Source organism: Bufo gargarizans, chromosome 2 (genome assembly GCF_014858855.1).
Source record: "Bufo gargarizans isolate SCDJY-AF-19 chromosome 2, ASM1485885v1, whole genome shotgun sequence".
Lineage (NCBI taxonomy): Eukaryota > Metazoa > Chordata > Amphibia > Anura > Bufonidae > Bufo > Bufo gargarizans.
The window spans coordinates 629,405,110-629,425,712 of NC_058081.1; the positions used below are offsets into that span (position 1 = coordinate 629,405,110).

The 20,603-nt window shown below is 45.6% G+C and overlaps 1 protein-coding gene across 1 annotated transcript in view; it reads right to left on the bottom strand.

The window, feature by feature from the left end:
* Nucleotides 1–237: 237 nt before the first annotated feature.
* LOC122926228 (claudin-16-like) overlaps nucleotides 238–20,603 on the bottom strand; it is a 58,271-nt gene continuing 37,905 nt past the window's right edge. Inside the window, exon 5 of the mRNA XM_044277600.1 lies at nucleotides 238–438. Within this exon, the coding sequence (XP_044133535.1) occupies nucleotides 238–438 (201 nt within the window). The remainder of the gene's footprint in view (nucleotides 439–20,603) is intronic.

A 20,603-nucleotide genomic window follows, 5' to 3' on the forward strand; every position in this document is an offset into this window, starting at 1 on the left:
AGAGGAGAGATGACAGATCCATTAACAACAACTTGTTGATGGTTTTCACAAGATACTGCACAGTGGAAAAATGACATCATATGTTAACCTAAGATAGAGCTTTTTGATATCTTGAGTTGACAGTTTGTACAATGGCTCAGAGAACACTCCTTCAGATGCTTAAAGTATGCCATAATGACCATGAGAAAAGGAAATTGGACATGCACATTTCTGGGGGGTGCTTATTCAGTTGTGATATTACACATAGGTCTTCAGTACATCTGGTCCCTCACACTCTTGGCTTTCAGCTTTTGCTTTTCCCGTTGTTAATTTCTTTTTCTGGAGACCCTGGTAGCAGGTTATTACAGCTGTGGTGATGGCCCCTAAATTGCCACCTACTGCCATCCAAAGAGAGTAGCCATATTCAAAACTAGGGAATCCTGGGATTTTCAGAGATACCTATGGAAACATAGACATCAGACCATGAATACAAAACACACAGGCTTCCTCTATAAATTGGGTGGAGTCATTGAAAAGGTGCATTGGAAATGTTACCCACTGAGCCATTCTCTATGCAAGGTGAATGGGAACCTGTCACTAACTTTATGCTGTCTCAGGGGCGGACTGACAACTCATGGGGCCCCCGGGCAATATGAGATTATGGGGCCCCTGTGTCCCCGCCCACCTTCAAGCCACACCTACACACAGCCCCACACACATATCGCACCGCCCACATCACCTACACTTGGTACAGAATTTCTCTTCACTATGTTCAAAAAAAATGTCTACAAATTTATTTATTTTAATTGCGCCCTCCACAACACAAGCGTATCTCAGACTCCGTGTATCGCATAGCTCCACAGCAATACAACGCACAGTAATGTGCGATGTGCAAGTACATCACAGATCACCTCAGCAAAGAAAAGTGCAGTGTGTGAGTATCGCAAGCTCTACAGCAATATAAGTCACTGGAATGTGCAGTTTGTGAGTGTATTACAGACCACCTCATCAATACAATGCACAGGAATGTATATCATAGCCAACTATTGCGTGGCTTCATAGAGATGCTTTGAATCAATGCATTTCTATGAGTGTTTAGCGTGAATGTGCAACACTGGACTAGGAAGTACCTCTAGTGGCCGTCTGATGAGTGACCACTACAGGTGTTCCTTGGCAGTAATGTAAATACTGCCTTTTTTCATTTATGGACTTTAACTTTTTTTGCTAATTTTTAGGTTTTAACATGCAAAAGCCACATCCGGTTTGACGGAACACACGGCGCTGGACTCGGCATTAATGCAAGTTCATGGAAAAAATGCCGGATCCGGCGTTCAGTCAAAGTGTTCCGGATTTTTGGCCGGAGGTAAAAATACAACATGCTACGGTTTTCTAAAAAGCCTGATCAGTAAAAAAGACTGAACTGGGTGCATCCTGAACGGATTGCTCTCAGTGCAGAATGCAAGGGGATAAAACTGATCAGTTATTTTCCGGATTTGAGCTCCTAGGACAGAACTCAGCGCCGGAAAAGAAAAACGCTAGTGTGAAAGTACCCTAATGCACTGTGGGCGAAAGGAAGCCAGCAGGACTACTCTCGCTCCTAGACCACTTTGGGTACAGCGCTCATGAAGAGCTCAGTCTAATCACAGAAACAAATGTGCAACTGTTAAATAACTGTATAATCTATACCAGTGTATTACTGTACAGCGGCGGCTGCAGGAAGCGCACGACGTCAGAGCAACCAATGACGCCGTGCGCTCCTGCACTCAGAAGAAATACAGGCCGGTATCACACGGTCCATGTTTCACGGACGTGTGCATGAGGCTTTACTGGGACTTTTCACTGCTTGAGAAAGTCGCAGTAAGAGGACTGAAACGTTGCTGTTTGGTGATTTAAACACACTTTATTTAATTTACTCCTTGGAAGTGCCATGGAATTATTATTATTTTTAGTCTTTTTGGAAGTTGGATCGCTTTCACAGCCGCTGGCACCCTTCTACAAAGTTTTCTGCTGTGCTGCTCTCACAACCTTTGGACTTTATAGCTATCTATCTATCTATCTATCTATCTCTATTATCAATTTCTATCTATCTCATATCTATTTTTCCATCTATCTATAACGCCCTAGAGTGGCATTACCACTCTATGAGGAGGTAAGTTCTAGACTTGACAGCGGCAAATCAATAGATGTCGTATATCTGGACTTCTCCAAAGCATTTGACACTGTAAATAAAATGAGAATGCTCGGACTGGGAGAAAACGTCTGTATGTGGGTAAGTAACTGGCTGAGTGATAGAAAACAGAGGGTGGTTATTAATGGTACACACTCAGATTGGGTCACTGTCACTAGTGGGGTACCTCAGGGGTCAGTATTGGGCCCTATTCTCTTCAATATATTTATTAATGATCTTGTAGAAGGCTTGCATAGTAAAGTATCAATTTTCGCTGATGACACTAAACTGTGTAAAGTAATTAACACTGAAGAGGATAGTATACTACTACAGAGCAATATGGATAGATTGGAGGCTTGGGCAGATAAGTGGCAGATGATGTTTAACACTGACAAATGTAAGGTTATGCACATAGGAAGGAATAATGCAAGTCAACCGTACATACTAAATGGTAAAACACTCGGTAACACTGGCATGGAAAAGGATCTAGGAATTTTTATAAACAGCAAACTAAGCTGCAAAAACCAGTGTCAGGCAGCTGCTGCCAAGGCCAATAAGATAATGGGTTGCATCAAAAGGGGCATAGATGCCCGTGAGGAGAACATAGTCCTACCACTTTACAAATCACTAGTCAGGCCACACATGGAGTACTGTGTACAGTTCTGGGCTCCTGTGAACAAGGCAGACATAGCAGAGCTGGAGAGGGTCCAGAGGAGGGCCACTAAAGCAATAACTGGAATAGGGCAACTACAGTACCGTGAAAGATTATCAAAATTAGGGTTATTCACTTTAGAAAAAAGACGACTGACGGGAGATCTAATTACTATGTATAAATATATCAGGGGTCAGTACAGAGATCTATCCCATCATCTATTTATCCCCAGGACTGTGACGAGGGGACATCCTCTCCGTCTGGAGGAAAGAAGGTTTGTACATAAACATAGAAGAGGATTCTTTACGGTAAGAGCAGTGAGACTATGGAACTCTCTGCCTGAGGAGGTGGTGATGGTGAGTACAATAAAGGAATTCAAGAGGGGCCTGGATGTATTTCTGGAGTGTAATAATATTACAGGCTATAGCTACTAGAGAGGGGTTGTTGATCCAGGGAGTTATTCTGATTGCCTGATTGGAGTCGGGAAGGAATTTTTTATTCCCCTAAAGTGGGGAAAATTGGCTTCTACCTCACAGGGTTTTTTTGCCTTCCCCTGGATCAACTTGCAGGATGACAGGCCGAACTGGATGGACAAATGTCTGTTTTCGGCCTTATGTACTATGTTACTATATTACCACTTCTGCACCTCGCTACTATCTTCTAACCTAGTGTCATCCTGTGTATTTATTTCCAAGTCCTTCACAATGTGCATTTCCTATTTTGCAACTGTTATGTTATTATCTAATTTGCCTGGTTCGCCAGAGGGTGGCAGCAGGCATGGCAGAGCTACAAAGGTAGAATGGAGCTTTCCATTCCATTCTAACCCCCCTCTGTGGAGTAGTGGGCAAGTCCCACTTCCTGCAGGAAGGGAGGAAACTAGTAAGTGAGAGTGAGCCTAGTTTACCCCCTGCCAATGAAGTGCCTTTTGCGCTGTGGCATTAGAAGAATTCTGATTAGAGTTGAGCGAACACCTGGATGTTCGGGTTCGAGAAGTTCGGCCGAACATCCCGGAAATGTTCGGGTTCGGGATCCGAACCCGATCCGAACTTCGTCCCGAACCCGAACCCCATTGAAGTCAATGGGGACCCGAACTTTTCGGCACTAAAAAGGCTGTAAAACAGCCCAGGAAAGAGCTAGAGGGCTGCAAAAGGCAGCAACATGTAGGTAAATCCCCTGCAAACAAATGTGGATAGGGAAATGAATTAAAATAAAAATTAAATAAATAAAAATTAACCAAAATCAATTGGAGAGAGGTTCCATAGCAGAGAATCTGGCTTCCCGTCACCCACCACTGGAACAGTCCATTCTCAGATATTTAGGCCCCGGCACCCAGGCAGAGGAGAGAGGTCCCGTAACAGAGAATCTGTCTTCATGTCAGCAGAGAATTAGTCTGCATGTCATAGCAGAGAATGAGGCTTCACGTCAGCCACCACTGCAACAGTCCATTGGCATATATTTAGGCCCAGCACCCAGGCAGAGGAGGGAGGTCCCGTAACAGAGAATCTGTCTTCATGTCAGCAGAGAATTAGTCTGCATGTCATAGCAGAGAATGAGGCTTCACGTCAGCCACCACTGCAACAGTCCATTGGCATATATTTAGGCCCAGCACACACACAGGCAGAGGAGAGAGGTCCCGTAACAGAGAATCTGGCTTCATGTCAGCAGAGAATCAGTCTGCATGTCATAGCAGAGAATGAGGCTTCACGTCAGCCACCACTGCAACAGTCCATTGGCATATATTTAGGCCCAGCACACACACAGGCAGAGGAGAGAGGTCCCGTAACAGAGAATCTGGCTTCATGTCAGCAGAGAATCAGTCTGCATGTCATAGCAGAGAATGAGGCTTCACGTCAGCCACCACTGCAACAGTCCATTGGCATATATTTAGGCCCAGCACCCAGGCAGAGGAGGGAGGTCCCGTAACAGAGAATCTGTCTTCATGTCAGCAGAGAATTAGTCTGCATGTCATAGCAGAGAATGAGGCTTCACGTCAGCCACCACTGCAACAGTCCATTGGCATATATTTAGGCCCAGCACACACACAGGCAGAGGAGAGAGGTCCCGTAACAGAGAATCTGGCTTCATGTCAGCAGAGAATCAGTCTGCATGTCATAGCAGAGAATGAGGCTTCACGTCAGCCACCACTGCAACAGTCCATTGGCATATATTTAGGCCCAGCACACACACAGGCAGAGGAGAGAGGTCCCGTAACAGAGAATCTGGCTTCATGTCAGCAGAGAATCAGTCTGCATGTCATAGCAGAGAATGAGGCTTCACGTCAGCCACCACTGCAACAGTCCATTGGCATATATTTAGGCCCAGCACCCAGGCAGAGGAGGGAGGTCCCGTAACAGAGAATCTGTCTTCATGTCAGCAGAGAATTAGTCTGCATGTCATAGCAGAGAATGAGGCTTCACGTCAGCCACCACTGCAACAGTCCATTGGCATATATTTAGGCCCAGCACCCAGGCAGAGGAGGGAGGTCCCGTAACAGAGAATCTGTCTTCATGTCAGCAGAGAATTAGTCTGCATGTCATAGCAGAGAATGAGGCTTCACGTCAGCCACCACTGGAACAGTCCATTCTCAGATATTTAGGCCCCGGCACCCAGGCAGAGGAGAGAGGTCCCGTAACAGAGAATCTGTCTTCATGTCAGCAGAGAATTAGTCTGCATGTCATAGCAGAGAATGAGGCTTCACGTCAGCCACCACTGCAACAGTCCATTGGCATATATTTAGGCCCAGCACCCAGGCAGAGGAGAGAGGTCCCGTAACAGACAATCTGGCTTCATGTCAGCAGAGAATCAGTCTGCATGTCATAGCAGAGAATCAGGCTTCACGTCACCCACCACTGCAACAGTCCATTGTCATAAATTTAGGCCCAGCACTAGTGTTGAGCGGCATGTCCCATATTCGAATTCGCGAAATTTTGTGAATATTCGAAAGAATATTCGTAAAATATTCGCGATTATTCAAATTCGTTATTATTTCGCATATGCGATAATTCGAATTATCGCATAATACATATGCTATGCAAAATTCACATGTGCGCTAATGAAATCGCCTTACGAAGATTCGCAACTCAATTCAATCACTAATGTATGAATGCAATGCCCTTTGCCTCTGTTCTGGGACAAGTGTAGATATTCGCATGTGCGCTAATAAAATCGCCTTACGAAGATTCGCACCTCAATCACTTTCTAGGGAATGTGAGACTTTTGGGAATCAATCGAGATACAGTGGGGGGTGATGACAGTAGTTGACAGAGTACAGATCAATGTAATCTGTAAGGTGGAAAGTAAAATAAAAAATACGAATATTCGTAAATCGAATTTTACGAAGTTCTACGTATTCGCGAATATGGTGCTATACTATATGAATGCACAGGCCTTTGCCTCTCTGTTCTGGGGACAAGTGTAGATATTTGCATTTGCGTTAATAAAATCGCCTTACGAAGATTCGCAGCTCAATTCAATCACTAATGTATGAATGCAAAGCCCTTTGCCTCTGTTCTGGGACAAGTGTAGATATTCGCATGTGCGCTAATAAAATCGCCTTACGAAGATTCGCAACTCAATTCACTAATGTATGAATGCAAAGCCCTTTGCCTCTGTTCTGGGACGTGCCGATATTCGCATGTGCGCTAATAAAATCGCCTTACGAAGATTCGCAGCTCAATTCAATCACTAATGTATGAATGCAAAGCCCTTTGCCTCTGTTCTGGGACAAGTGTAGATATTCGCATGTGCGCTAATAAAATCGCCTTACGAAGATTCGCAACTCAATTCACTAATGTATGAATGCAAAGCCCTTTGCCTCTGTTCTGGGACGTGCCGATATTCGCATGTGCGCTAATAAAATCGCCTTACGAAGATTCGCGCCTCAATCACTTTCTAGGCAATGTGAGTAAGATCTGAGCTGTTGGACCTTTGGGAAACAATCAATTATATGTGTACTGTAATTTTGTGGGGGGGGGGGGGAAACAAAAAACGAATATTCGTTTTTACGAATATATAGCACTATATTCGAAATATTCGCGAAATCGCGAAGTTGCGATATTCGCGAAAAAAATTTGCTTTTCGAATATTCGCGCTCAACACTACCCAGCACCCAGGCAGAGGAGAGAGGTCCCGTAACAGAGAATCTGGCTTCATGTCAGCAGAGAATCAGTCTTCATATCATAGCAGAGAATCAGGCTTCACGTCACCCACCACTGTAAGAGTCAATTTTCATAAATTTAGGCCCAGAACCCAGGCAGAGGAGAAAGGTCCCGTAACAGACAATCTGGCTTCATGTCAGCAGAGAATCAGTCTTCATATCATAGCAGAGAATCAGGCTTCACGTCACCCACCACTGCAACAGTCAATTGTCATAAATTTAGGCCCAGCACCCAGGCAGAGGAGAGAGCTCCCGTAACAGAGGATCTGGCTTCATGTCAGCAGAGAATCAGTCTGCATGTCATAGCAGAGAATGAGGCTTCACGTCACCCACCACTGCAACAGTCCATTGGCATATATTTAGGCCTAGCACACAGGCAGAGCAGAGAGGTCCCGTAACAGACAATCTGGCTTCATGTCAGCAGAGAATCAGTCTGCATGTCATAGCAGAGAATGAGGCTTCACGTCACCCACCACTGCAACAGTCCATTGGCATATATTTAGGCCTAGCACACAGGCAGAGCAGAGAGGTCCCGTAACAGACAATCTGGCTTCATGTCAGCAGAGAATCAGTCTGCATGTCATAGCAGAGAATGAGGCTTCACGTCACCCACCACTGCAACAGTCCATTGGCATATATTTAGGCCTAGCACACAGGCAGAGCAGAGAGGTCCCGTAACAGACAATCTGGCTTCATGTCAGCAGAGAATCAGTCTGCATGTCATAGCAGAGAATGAGGCTTCACGTCACCCACCACTGCAACAGTCCATTGGCATATATTTAGGCCTAGCACACAGGCAGAGCAGAGAGGTCCCGTAACAGACAATCTGGCTTCATGACAGCAGAGAATTAGTCTGCATGTCATAGCAGAGAATGAGGCTTCACGTCAGCCACCACTGCAACAGTCCATTGGCATATATTTAGGCCCAGCACCCAGGCAGAGGAGAGAGGTCCCGTAACAGACAATCTGGCTTCATGTCAGCAGAGAATTAGTCTGCATGTCATAGCAGAGAATCAGGCTTCACGTCAGCCACCACTGCAACAGTCCATTGTCATAAATTTAGGCCCAGCACCCAGGCAGAGGAGAGAGGTCCCGTAACAGACAATCTGGCTTCATGTCAGCAGAGAATTAGTCTGCATGTCATAGCAGAGAATGAGGCTTCACGTCAGCCACCACTGCAACAGTCCATTGGCATATATTTAGGCCTAGCACACAGGCAGAGCAGAGAGGTCCCGTAACAGACAATCTGGCTTCATGACAGCAGAGAATCAGTCTGCATGTCATAGCAGAGAATCAGGCTTCACGTCAGCCACCACTGCAACAGTCCATTGTCATAAATTTAGGCCCAGAACCCAGGCAGAGGAGAAAGGTCCCGTAACAGACAATCTGGCTTCATGTCAGCAGAGAATCAGTCTTCATATCATAGCAGAGAATCAGGCTTCACGTCACCCACCACTGCAACAGTCAATTTTCATAAATTTAGGCCCAGAACCCAGGCAGAGGAGAAAGGTCCCGTAACAGACAATCTGGCTTCATGTCAGCAGAGAATCAGTCTTCATATCATAGCAGAGAATCAGGCTTCACGTCACCCACCACTGCAACAGTCAATTGTCATAAATTTAGGCCCAGCACCCAGGCAGAGGAGAGAGCTCCCGTAACAGAGGATCTGGCTTCATGTCAGCAGAGAATCAGTCTGCATGTCATAGCAGAGAATGAGGCTTCACGTCACCCACCACTGCAACAGTCCATTGGCATATATTTAGGCCTAGCACACAGGCAGAGGAGAGGTTCATTCAACTTTGGGTAGCCTCGCAATATAATGGTAAAATGAAAATAAAAATAGGATTGAATGAGGAAGTGCCCTGGAGTCCAATAATATATGGTTATGGGGAGGTAGTTAATGTCTAATCTGGACAAGGGACGGACAGGTCCTGTGGGATCCATGCCTGGTTCATTTTTATGAACGTCAGCTTGTCCACATTGGCTGTAGACAGGCGGCTGCGTTTGTCTGTAATGACGCCCCCTGCCGTGCTGAATACACGTTCAGACAAAACGCTGGCTGCCGGGCAGGCCAGCACCTCCAAGGCATAAAAGGCTAGCTCTGGCCACGTGGACAATTTAGAGACCCAGAAGTTGAATGGGGCCGAACCATCAGTCAGTACGTGGAGGGGTGTGCACACGTACTGTTCCACCATGTTAGTGAAATGTTGCCTCCTGCTAACACGTTGCGTATCAGGTGGTGGTGCAGTTAGCTGTGGCGTGTTGACAAAAGTTTTCCACATCTCTGCCATGCTAACCCTGCCCTCAGAGGAGCTGGCCGTGACACAGCTGCCTTGGCGACCTCTTGCTCCTCCTCTGCCTTGGCCTTGGGCTTCCACTTGTTCCCCTGTGACATTTGGGAATGCTCTCAGTAGCGTGTCTACCAACGTGCGCTTGTACTCGCGCATCTTCCTATCACGCTCCAGTGCAGGAAGTAAGGTGGGCACATTGTCTTTGTAGCGTGGATCCAGCAGGGTGGCAACCCAGTAGTCCGCACAGGTTAAAATGTGGGCAACTCTGCTGTCGTTGCGCAGGCACTGCAGCATGTAGTCGCTCATGTGTGCCAGGCTGCCCAGGGATAAGGACAAGCTGTCCTCTGTGGGAGGCGTATCGTCATCGTCCTGCCTTTCCCCCCAGCCACGCACCAGTGATGGACCCGAGCTGCGTTGGGTGCCACCCCGCTGTGACCATGCTTCATCCTCATCCTCCTCCACCTCCTCCTCATCCTCGTCCTCCTCGTCCTCCAGTAGTGGGCCCTGGCTGGCCACATTTGTACCTGGCCTCTGCTGTTGCCAAAAACCTCCCTCTGAGTCACTTCGAAGAGACTGGCCTGAAAGTGCTAAAAATGACCCCTCTTCCTCCTCCTCCTCCTCCTCCTCCTGGGCCACCTCCTCTTCCATCATCGCCCTAAGTGTTTTCTCAAGGAGACATAGAAGTGGTATTGTAACGCTGATAACGGTGTCATCGCCACTGGCCATGTTGGTGGAGTACTCGAAACAGCGCAACAGGGCACACAGGTCTCGCATGGAGGCCCAGTCATTGGTGGTGAAGTGGTGCTGTTCTGTAGTGCGACTGACCCGTGCGTGCTGCAGCTGAAACTCCACTATGGCCTGCTGCTGCTCGCACAGTCTGTCCAGCATGTGCAAGGTGGAGTTCCACCTGGTGGGCACGTCGCATATGAGGCGGTGAGCGGGAAGGCCGAAGTTACGCTGTAGCGCAGACAGGCGAGCAGCAGCAGGATGTGAACGCCGGAAGCGCGAACAGACGGCCCGCACTTTATGCAGCAGCTCTGACATGTCGGGGTAGTTGTGAATGAACTTCTGCACCACCAAATTCAGCACATGCGCCAAGCAAGGGATGTGCGTCAAATTGGCTAGTCCCAGAGCTGCAACGAGATTTCGCCCATTATCACACACCACCAGGCCGGGCTTGAGGCTCACCGGCAGCAACCACTCGTCGGTCTGTTGTTCTATACCCCGCCACAACTCCTGTGCGGTGTGGGGCCTGTCCCCCAAACATATGAGTTTCAGAATGGCCTGCTGACGTTTACCCCGGGCTGTGCTGAAGTTGGTGGTGAAGGTGTGTGGCTGACTGGATGAGCAGGTGGAAGAAGAGGAGGAGGAAGCCGAGAAGGAGGAGGTGGCAACAGGAGGCAAAGAATGTTGCCCTGCGATCCTTGGCGGCGGAAGGACGTGCGCCAAACAGCTCTCCGCCTGGGGCCCAGCTGCCACTACATTTACCCAGTGTGCAGTTAGGGAGATATAGCGTCCCTGGCCGTGCTTACTGGTCCACGTATCTGTGGTTAGGTGGACCTTGCTACAGATGGCGTTGCGCAGTGCACACTTGATTTTATGGGATACTTGGTTGTGCAGGGAAGGCACGGCTCTCTTGGAGAAGTAGTGCCGGCTGGGAACAACATACTGTGGGACAGCAAGCGACATGAGCTGTTTGAAGCTGTCTGTGTCCACCAGCCTAAATGACAGCATTTCATAGGCCAGTAGTTTAGAAATGCTGGCATTCAGGGCCAGGGATCGAGGGTGGCTAGGTGGGAATTTACGCTTTCTATCAAATGTTTGTGAGATGGAGAGCTGAACGCTGGCGTGTGACATGGTTGAGACGCTTGGTGACGGAGGTGGTGGTGGTGGTGGTGTTGGTGGTACATCCCCTGTTTGCTGGGCGGCAGGTGCCAACGTTCCTCCAGAGGCGGAGGAAGAGGCCGAGGCGGCAGCAGCAGAATAGGCCGAGGCGGCAGCAGCAGAAGAGGTAGCAGGGGGAGCCTGAGTGACTTCCTTGGTTTTAAGGTGTTTACTCCACTGCAGTTCATGCTTTGCATGCAGGTGCCTGGTCATGCAGGTTGTGCTCAGGTTCAGAACGTTAATGCCTCGCTTCAGGCTCTGATGGCACAGCGTGCAAACCACTCGGGTCTTGTCGTCAGCACATTGTTTGAAGAAGTGCCATGCCAGGGAACTCCTTGAAGCTGCCTTTGGGGTGCTCGGTCCCAGATGGCGGCGGTCAGTAGCAGGCGGAGTCTCTTGGCGGCGGGTGTTCTGCTTTTGCCCACTGCTCCCTCTTTTGCTACGCTGTTGGCTCGGTCTCACCACTGCCTCTTCCTCCGAACTGTGAAAGTCAGTGGCACGACCTTCATTCCATGTGGGGTCTAGGACCTCATCGTCCCCTGCATCGTCTTCCACCCAGTCTTGATCCCTGACCTCCTGTTCAGTCTGCACACTGCAGAAAGACGCAGCAGTTGGCACCTGTGTTTCGTCATCATCAGAGACATGCTGAGGTGGTATTCCCATGTCCTCATCATCAGGAAACATAAGTGGTTGTGCGTCAGTGCATTCTATGTCTTTCACCGCTGGGGAAGGGCTAGGTGGATGCCCTTGGGAAACCCTGCCAGCGGAGTCTTCAAACAGCATAAGAGACTGCTGCATAACTTGAGGCTGAGACAGTTTCCCTGGTATGCATGGGGGTGATGTGACAGACTGATGGGGTTGGTTTTCAGGCGCCATCTGTGCGCTTTCTGCAGAAGACTGGGTGGGAGATAATGTGAACGTGCTGGATCCACTGTCGGCCACCCAATTGACTAATGCCTGTACCTGCTCAGGCCTTACCATCCTTAGAACGGCATTGGGCCCCACCATATATCGCTGTAAATTCTGGCGGCTACTGGGACCTGAGGTAGTTGGTACACTAGGACGTGTGGATGTGGCAGAACGGCCACGTCCTCTCCCAGCACCAGAGGGTCCACTAACACCACCACGACCATGTCCACGTCCGCGTCCCTTACTAGATGTTTTTCTCATTGTTATGGTTCACCACAACAACAAATATATTATTTGGCCCAATGTATTGTATTCAAATTCAGCGGGATATAAATTTGAGGCCTAGTATTTAGGCGCTGGGTGACCGGTATGGATTTAGTGACAGAATTAGACTTGGAAATGCACAGAAGCGTGTGTGTGTGAAGTTATTCTGAATGACCCAATGTGCACCTTGAATATTATATACCCTTTTAGGGATAGATTTCAAATAGCTCTGATATAGCAGAAACCACTAAATTATGAAATTGCTAAATTGGGAATTGTACTTCAACCCAGAACAAAAAATGTGCTTTGACGGACACTAAATATCTTGCCCAGCAACAACAGTACAGCGGTGGGTAACGAGAGATTTAGAGGGAATTAAATTTGAGGCCTAGTATTTAGGCGCTGGGTCACCGGTATGGATTTAGTGACAGAATTAGACTTGGAAATACACAGTAGCGGGTGTGTGTGAAGTTATTCTGAATGACCCTATGTGCACCTTCAATATTATATACCCTTTTAGGGATAGATTTCAAATAGCTCTGATATAGCAGAAACCACTAAATTATGAAATTGCTAAATTGGGAATTGTACTTCAACCCAGAACAAAAAATGTGCTTTGACGGACACTAAATATCTTGCCCAGCAACAACAGTACAGCGGTGGGTAACGAGAGATTTAGAGGGAATTAAATTTGAGGCCTAGTATTTAGGCGCTGGGTCACCGGTATGGATTTAGTGACAGAATTAGACTTGGAAATACACAGTAGCGGGTGTGTGTGAAGTTACTCTGAATGACCCTATGTGCACCTTCAATATTATATACCCTTTTTGGGATAGATTTCAAAGAGCTCTGATATAGCAGGAACCACTAAATTATGAAATTGCTAAATTGGGAATTGTATTTCAACCCAGAACAAGAAATGTGCTTGAACGGACACTAAATAACTCGCCCAGCTACAGCACTAGGGACAGATTTAGCTGGATATAAATTTGAGGCCTAGTATTTAGGCGCTGGGTGACAGGTATGGGTTTAGTGACAGAATTAGACTTGGAAATACACAGTAGCGGGTGTGTGTGAAGTTATTCTGAATGACCCTATGTGCACCTTCAATATTATATACCCTTTTAGGGATAGATTTCAAATAGCTCTGATATAGCAGAAACCACTAAATTATGAAATTGCTAAATTGGGAATTGTACTTCAACCCAGAACAAAAAATGTGCTTTGACGGACACTAAATATCTTGCCCAGCAACAACAGTACAGCGGTGGGTAACGAGAGATTTAGAGGGAATTAAATTTGAGGCCTAGTATTTAGGCGCTGGGTCACCGGTATGGATTTAGTGACAGAATTAGACTTGGAAATACACAGTAGCGGGTGTGTGTGAAGTTATTCTGAATGACCCTATGTGCACCTTCAATATTATATACCCTTTTTGGGATAGATTTCAAATAGCTCTGATATAGCAGGAACCACTAAATTATGAAATTGCTAAATTGGGAATTGTACTTCAACCCAGAACAAAAAATGTGCTTTGACGGGCACTAAATAACTTTCCCAGCTACAACAGGACAACGGTAACGAGAGATTTAGAGGGATTTAAATTTGAGGCCTAGTATTTAGGCGCTGGGTGACAGGTATGGGTTTAGTGACAGAATTAGACTTGGAAATACACAGTAGCGGGTGTGTGTGAAGTTATTCTGAATGACCCTATGTGCACCTTCAATATTATATACCCTTTTTGGGATAGATTTCAAATAGCTCTGATATAGCAGAAACCACTAAATTATGAAATTGCTAAATTGGGAATTGTACTTCAACCCAGAACAAAAAATGTGCTTTGACGGACACTAAATATCTTGCCCAGCAACAACAGTACAGCGGTGGGTAACGAGAGATTTAGAGGGAATTAAATTTGAGGCCTAGTATTTAGGCGCTGGGTGACAGGTATGGGTTTAGTGACAGAATTAGACTTGGAAATACACAGTAGCGGGTGTGTGTGAAGTTACTCTGAATGACCCTATGTGCACCTTCAATATTATATACCCTTTTTGGGATAGATTTCAAAGAGCTCTGATATAGCAGGAACCACTAAATTATGAAATTGCTAAATTGGGAATTGTATTTCAACCCAGAACAAGAAATGTGCTTGAACGGACACTAAATAACTCGCCCAGCTACAGCACTAGGGACAGATTTAGCTGGATATAAATTTGAGGCCTAGTATTTAGGCGCTGGGTGACAGGTATGGGTTTAGTGACAGAATTAGACTTGGAAATACACAGTAGCGGGTGTGTGTGAAGTTATTCTGAATGACCCTATGTGCACCTTCAATATTATATACCCTTTTAGGGATAGATTTCAAATAGCTCTGATATAGCAGAAACCACTAAATTATGAAATTGCTAAATTGGGAATTGTACTTCAACCCAGAACAAAAAATGTGCTTTGACGGACACTAAATATCTTGCCCAGCAACAACAGTACAGCGGTGGGTAACGAGAGATTTAGAGGGAATTAAATTTGAGGCCTAGTATTTAGGCGCTGGGTCACCGGTATGGATTTAGTGACAGAATTAGACTTGGAAATACACAGTAGCGGGTGTGTGTGAAGTTATTCTGAATGACCCTATGTGCACCTTCAATATTATATACCCTTTTTGGGATAGATTTCAAATAGCTCTGATATAGCAGGAACCACTAAATTATGAAATTGCTAAATTGGGAATTGTACTTCAACCCAGAACAAAAAATGTGCTTTGACGGGCACTAAATAACTTTCCCAGCTACAACAGGACAACGGTAACGAGAGATTTAGAGGGATTTAAATTTGAGGCCTAGTATTTAGGCGCTGGGTGACAGGTATGGGTTTAGTGACAGAATTAGACTTGGAAATACACAGTAGCGGGTGTGTGTGAAGTTATTCTGAATGACCCTATGTGCACCTTCAATATTATATACCCTTTTTGGGATAGATTTCAAATAGCTCTGATATAGCAGAAACCACTAAATTATGAAATTGCTAAATTGGGAATTGTACTTCAACCCAGAACAAAAAATGTGCTTTGACGGACACTAAATATCTTGCCCAGCAACAACAGTACAGCGGTGGGTAACGAGAGATTTAGAGGGAATTAAATTTGAGGCCTAGTATTTAGGCGCTGGGTCACCGGTATGGATTTAGTGACAGAATTAGACTTGGAAATACACAGTAGCGGGTGTGTGTGAAGTTACTCTGAATGACCCTATGTGCACCTTCAATATTATATACCCTTTTTGGGATAGATTTCAAAGAGCTCTGATATAGCAGGAACCACTAAATTATGAAATTGCTAAATTGGGAATTGTATTTCAACCCAGAACAAGAAATGTGCTTGAACGGACACTAAATAACTCGCCCAGCTACAGCACTAGGGACAGATTTAGCTGGATATAAATTTGAGGCCTAGTATTTAGGCGCTGGGTGACCGGTATGGATTTAGTGACAGAATTAGACTGGGATATGGCCAAAAAATGAACAGACTATTGCTGGTTAAATGCACTTGGTGTGACAGCTTCACCCTGATGTAGGCTTTAGCCAAAAAACAACCACACCATTGAGGGTTAAATGCACTTGGTGACAGGCGCAGCTTGCCCCTGATTTTGTATATGGCCAAAAAATGAACAGACTATTGCTGGTTAAATGCACTTGGTGTGACAGCTTCACCCTGATGTAGGCTTTAGCCAAAAAACAACCACACCATTGAGGGTTAAATGCACTTGGTGACAGGCGCAGCTTGCCCCTGATTTTGTATATGGCCAAAAAATGAACAGACTATTGCTGGTTAAATGCACTTGGTGTGACAGCTTCACCCTGATGTAGGCTTTAGCCAAAAAACAACCACACCATTGAGGGTTAAATGCACTTGGTGACAGGCGCAGCTTGCCCCTGATTTTGTATATGGCCAAAAAATGAACAGACTATTGCTGGTTAAATGCACTTGGTGTGACAGCTTCACCCTGATGTAGGCTTTAGCCAAAAAACAACCACACCATTGAGGGTTAAATGCACTTGGTCGCAGCTTGTGCTGGCGCACCACAAGACACAAAATGGCCGCCGATCACCCCAGAAAAATGAGACTGACAAACGGTCTGTGCAGCCTAAAAACAGTGAGCAATTGAGGATCAGCAGCTCAATGATCCACAGCTGCAGATCGATCAGTTAATCAAGTCCTTTGGAGGAGTTAATCTGCCTAATCTCGCCCTACTGTCGCAGCCGCAACCTCTCCCTACGCTAATCAGAGCAGAGTGACGGGCGGCGCTATGTGACTCCAGCTTAAATAGAGGCTGGGTCACATGGTGCTCTGGCCAATCACAGCCATGCCAATAGTAGGCATGGCTGTGATGGCCTCTTGGGGCAAGTAGTATGACGCTTGTTGATTGGCTGCTTTGCAGCCTTTCAAAAAGCGCCAAGAAAGCGTCACAAAAGCGCGAAGAAAGCGACGAACACCGAACCCGAACCCGGACTTTTACGAAAATGTCCGGGTTCGGGTCCGTGTCACGGACACCCCAAAATTCGGTACGAACCCGAACTATACAGTTCGAGTTCGCTCATCCCTAATTCTGATATCTCTGACTTTTAGTCTAACCAGACTGTCTGTTACTCTGTTATTCCTCTAGTGCCATTCTATGGAAACAGTAGGTTTAAAGAGCACACCAAATGCTTGAAATAACTTCTTTATTAACTTTTCTTCATATAACACTGCCGCCTCCGCAGCAGATGGTCCATGTAAAAAACACGTGTTGAATAAAGTATCACAAAATAGCGGTATGCATAAGATGGTCGTTCAACTGTTCAATCTTGTCATAAAAAAAAAATGGTGGATATATTTATCTCTTCGGTATCTGTACTCTCACTTTAAGTTATTTGAACACTTTATGATCTCTCTGAGAGGTATATCTGAGGTCTAATAGTTCACTTGCTGAATTTGCTCGCAATTTGCACAATGCAGTTAGTAGTAACTATTTGCGGATTAGTTGAGTATGATCAGGTATGGTTTTATGCAATTTGGATTGCAATATGGAATTTGAATTTGGATTGTGAACTTTGTAGTTTGCAATTGGTAGAACTGTAAGTAAACACACATATACAGTGGGATGCGAAAGTTTGGGCAACCTTGTTAATCGTCATGATTTTCCTGTATAAATCGTTGGTTGTTACGATAAAAAATGTCAGTAAAATATATCATACAGGAGACACACACAGTGATATCTGAGAAGTGAAATGAAGTTTATTGGATTTACAGAAAGTGTGCTATAATTGTTTAAACAAAATTAGGCAGGTGCATAAATTTGGGCACTGTTGTCATTTTATTGATTCCAAAACCTTTAGAACTAATTATTGGAACTCAAATTGGCTTGGTAAGCTCAGTGACCCCTGACCTACATACACAGCTGACTCCAATTATGAGAAAGAGTATTTAAGGGGGTCAATTGTAAGTTTCCCTCCTCTTTTAATTTTCTCTGAAGAGTAGCAACATGGGGGTCTCAAAACAACTCTCAAATGACCTGAAGACAAAGATTGTTCACCATCATGGTTTAGGGGAAGGATACAGAAAGCTGTCTCAGAGATTTCATCTGTCTGTTTCCACAGTTAGGAACATATTGAGGAAATGGAAGACCACAGGCTCAGTTCAAGTTAAGGCTCGAAGTGGCAGACCAAGAGAAATCTCGGATAGACAGAAGCGAGGAATGGTGAGAACAGTCAGAGTAACCCACAGACCAGCACCAAAGACCTACAACATCATCTTGCTGCAGATGGAGTCACTGTGCATCGTTCAACCATTCGGCACACTTTGCACAAGGAGATGCTGTATGCGAGAGTGATGCAGAGGAAGCCTTTTCTCCGCCCACAGCACAAAAAGCTCTGCTTGAGGTGGGCTAAAGCACATTTGGACAAGCCAGCTTCATTTTGGAATAAGGTGCTGTGGACTGATTAAACTAAAATTGAGTTATTTGGCCATAACAAGGGGCGTTATGCATGGTGGAAAAAGAACACAGCATTCCAAGAAAAACACCTGCTACCTACAGTAAAATATAATGGTGGTTCCATCATGCTGTGGGGCTGTGTGGCCAGTGCAGGGACTGGGAATCTGGTCAAAGTTGAAGGACGCATGGATTCCACTCAGTATCAGCAGATTCTGGAGACCAATGTCCAGGAATCAGTGACAAAGCTGAAGCTGCGCCGGGGCTGGATCTTTCAGCAAGACAACGACCCTAAACACTGCTCAAAATCCACTAAGGCATTTATGCAGAGGAACAAGTACAACGTTCTGGAATGGCCCTCTCAGTCCCCAGACCTGAATATAATTGAAAATCTGTGGTGTGACTTAAAGAGAGCTGTCCATGCTCGGAAGCCATCAAACCTGAATGAACTAAAGATGTTTTGTAAAGAGAAATGGTACAAAATACCTTCAACCAGACTCTCATTGGAACCTACAGGAAGCGTTTAGGGGCTGTAATTTCTGTAAAATGAGGATCTACTAAATATTGATTTCATTTCTTTTTTGTGGTGCCCAAATTTATGCACCTGCCTAATTTTGTTTTAACAATTATAGCACACTTTCTGTAAATCCAATAAACTTCATTTCACTCCTCAAACATCACTGTGTGTGTCTCCTATCTGATATATTTAACTGACATTTTTTATCGTAACAACCAACGATTTATACAGGAAAATCATGACGATAAACAAGGTTGCCCAAACTTTTGCATCCCACTGTAACTGGTTCAGTATACAATTCTAATCACTATTATAACAGTAGGAACATTACAGGGTTTCTGTCATGGGAAAAATCGTTATGTAGCTGATTGACATTAGTGATGTGCTAATGTCAGCAGTACATAACAGTATGTTTGTTAACTCCCTGCCTGCTGCCGTTCTCTTAAAAAACAGACTTTTATAATATGCTAATGAAGCCTCTAGGTGCTATGAGGGCTTTGCTGCAGCACCTAGAGGCTCGGTCTACTCGCCTTTTGGCACCCCGACGTCCACTTGATTGACGTCCTTCTTCTCCGCATCGTCCTCATAATCCCGCGCCTGCACCATCCCGTTTAGTATTCGGTGCAGGCGCAGTGAGTGAAGGTTGCTCAGCTGCTGCCAGATTCCTCACTGCGCCTGCGCCGATTACATCACAGGCCTCCCCGGCAGGCCTGCCTGGCAGCAGCCGAGCGTCCTTCACTCACTGCGCCAAATACTAAACGGGACGGCGCAGGATTATGAGGACAATGCGGAGAAGAAGGACGTCAATCAAGTGGACGTGTGCGTGCCAAAAGGCGAGTAGACCGAGCCTCTAGGTGCTGCAGCAACGTTTTTTAAGAGAACGGCGGCAGGCTCGGCGTTAACAAACATACTGTTATGTACTGCTGACATAAACACATCGCTAATGTCAGTCAGCTACATAACGATTTTTCCCATGACAGAAACCCTTCAAATATCTATTTTGGCCTCTCCATAAAACTCAGCTCTTAGTGGAGTGAATGTCTGTTCAGCTTCTCTCCTCTGGTCTAATGATTCTAGCAGCTCCTGCTACTGGGATTTCCCACACAGGCTGTGTGTGAGGCTGGCTGTGATTGGTCAAAACTCCTACTGTGTGTGAGGCTGGAGTTTGTTATAGTTTGTTGCAACCATGAAGTTAACATGTAAAGTGTCAAGTTAAAGTTTGTTGTATCTGTCCATCTCTACTGCTGAAGCAGTGGGCCTGTGATGAACATCTTGGACTGACAGTGAGTCCTCAAGTAAGCACACAAAGAAGAAAATATCTACGGCACTTCACTAACAGGTTTTTATTCTTCCATGCAAAGCATTTGCATATTCGGGAAGATGGTAAGCAGTGCATGGTGAGGGCTGTTTCACATACTAGTACGGAACCGCCATAGTATTTGAAGCGGCCAGCGCCGTAACCTGCTTACCATCTTCCCACATTAATGTGGATATTTTCTTCTTTGTTTGGACTTCATCATGGATCTTGATTACCACTGACCAGTTCGTACAGGTTTATAGGCTCTACAGGTGAGTTGGAGATATGCCATTGGTCTAGACTCCTTCCTAGCAACAACAGTTTAACTCTATGCTTTCTGTTGTTGCTGCTGTGTCATTGAGCTTACCTTACATTATATAATGAATCTTAAAGGCATATTATCTTTCCTGCTTCTGTGAACACAATATATAACAGTTATATTACATCCAAACATGAAGTCTCTGTAAATAACTCTGCTTTTGTCTTTAACACACAAACATAGGAACTGTATTAAGGTTATTGGC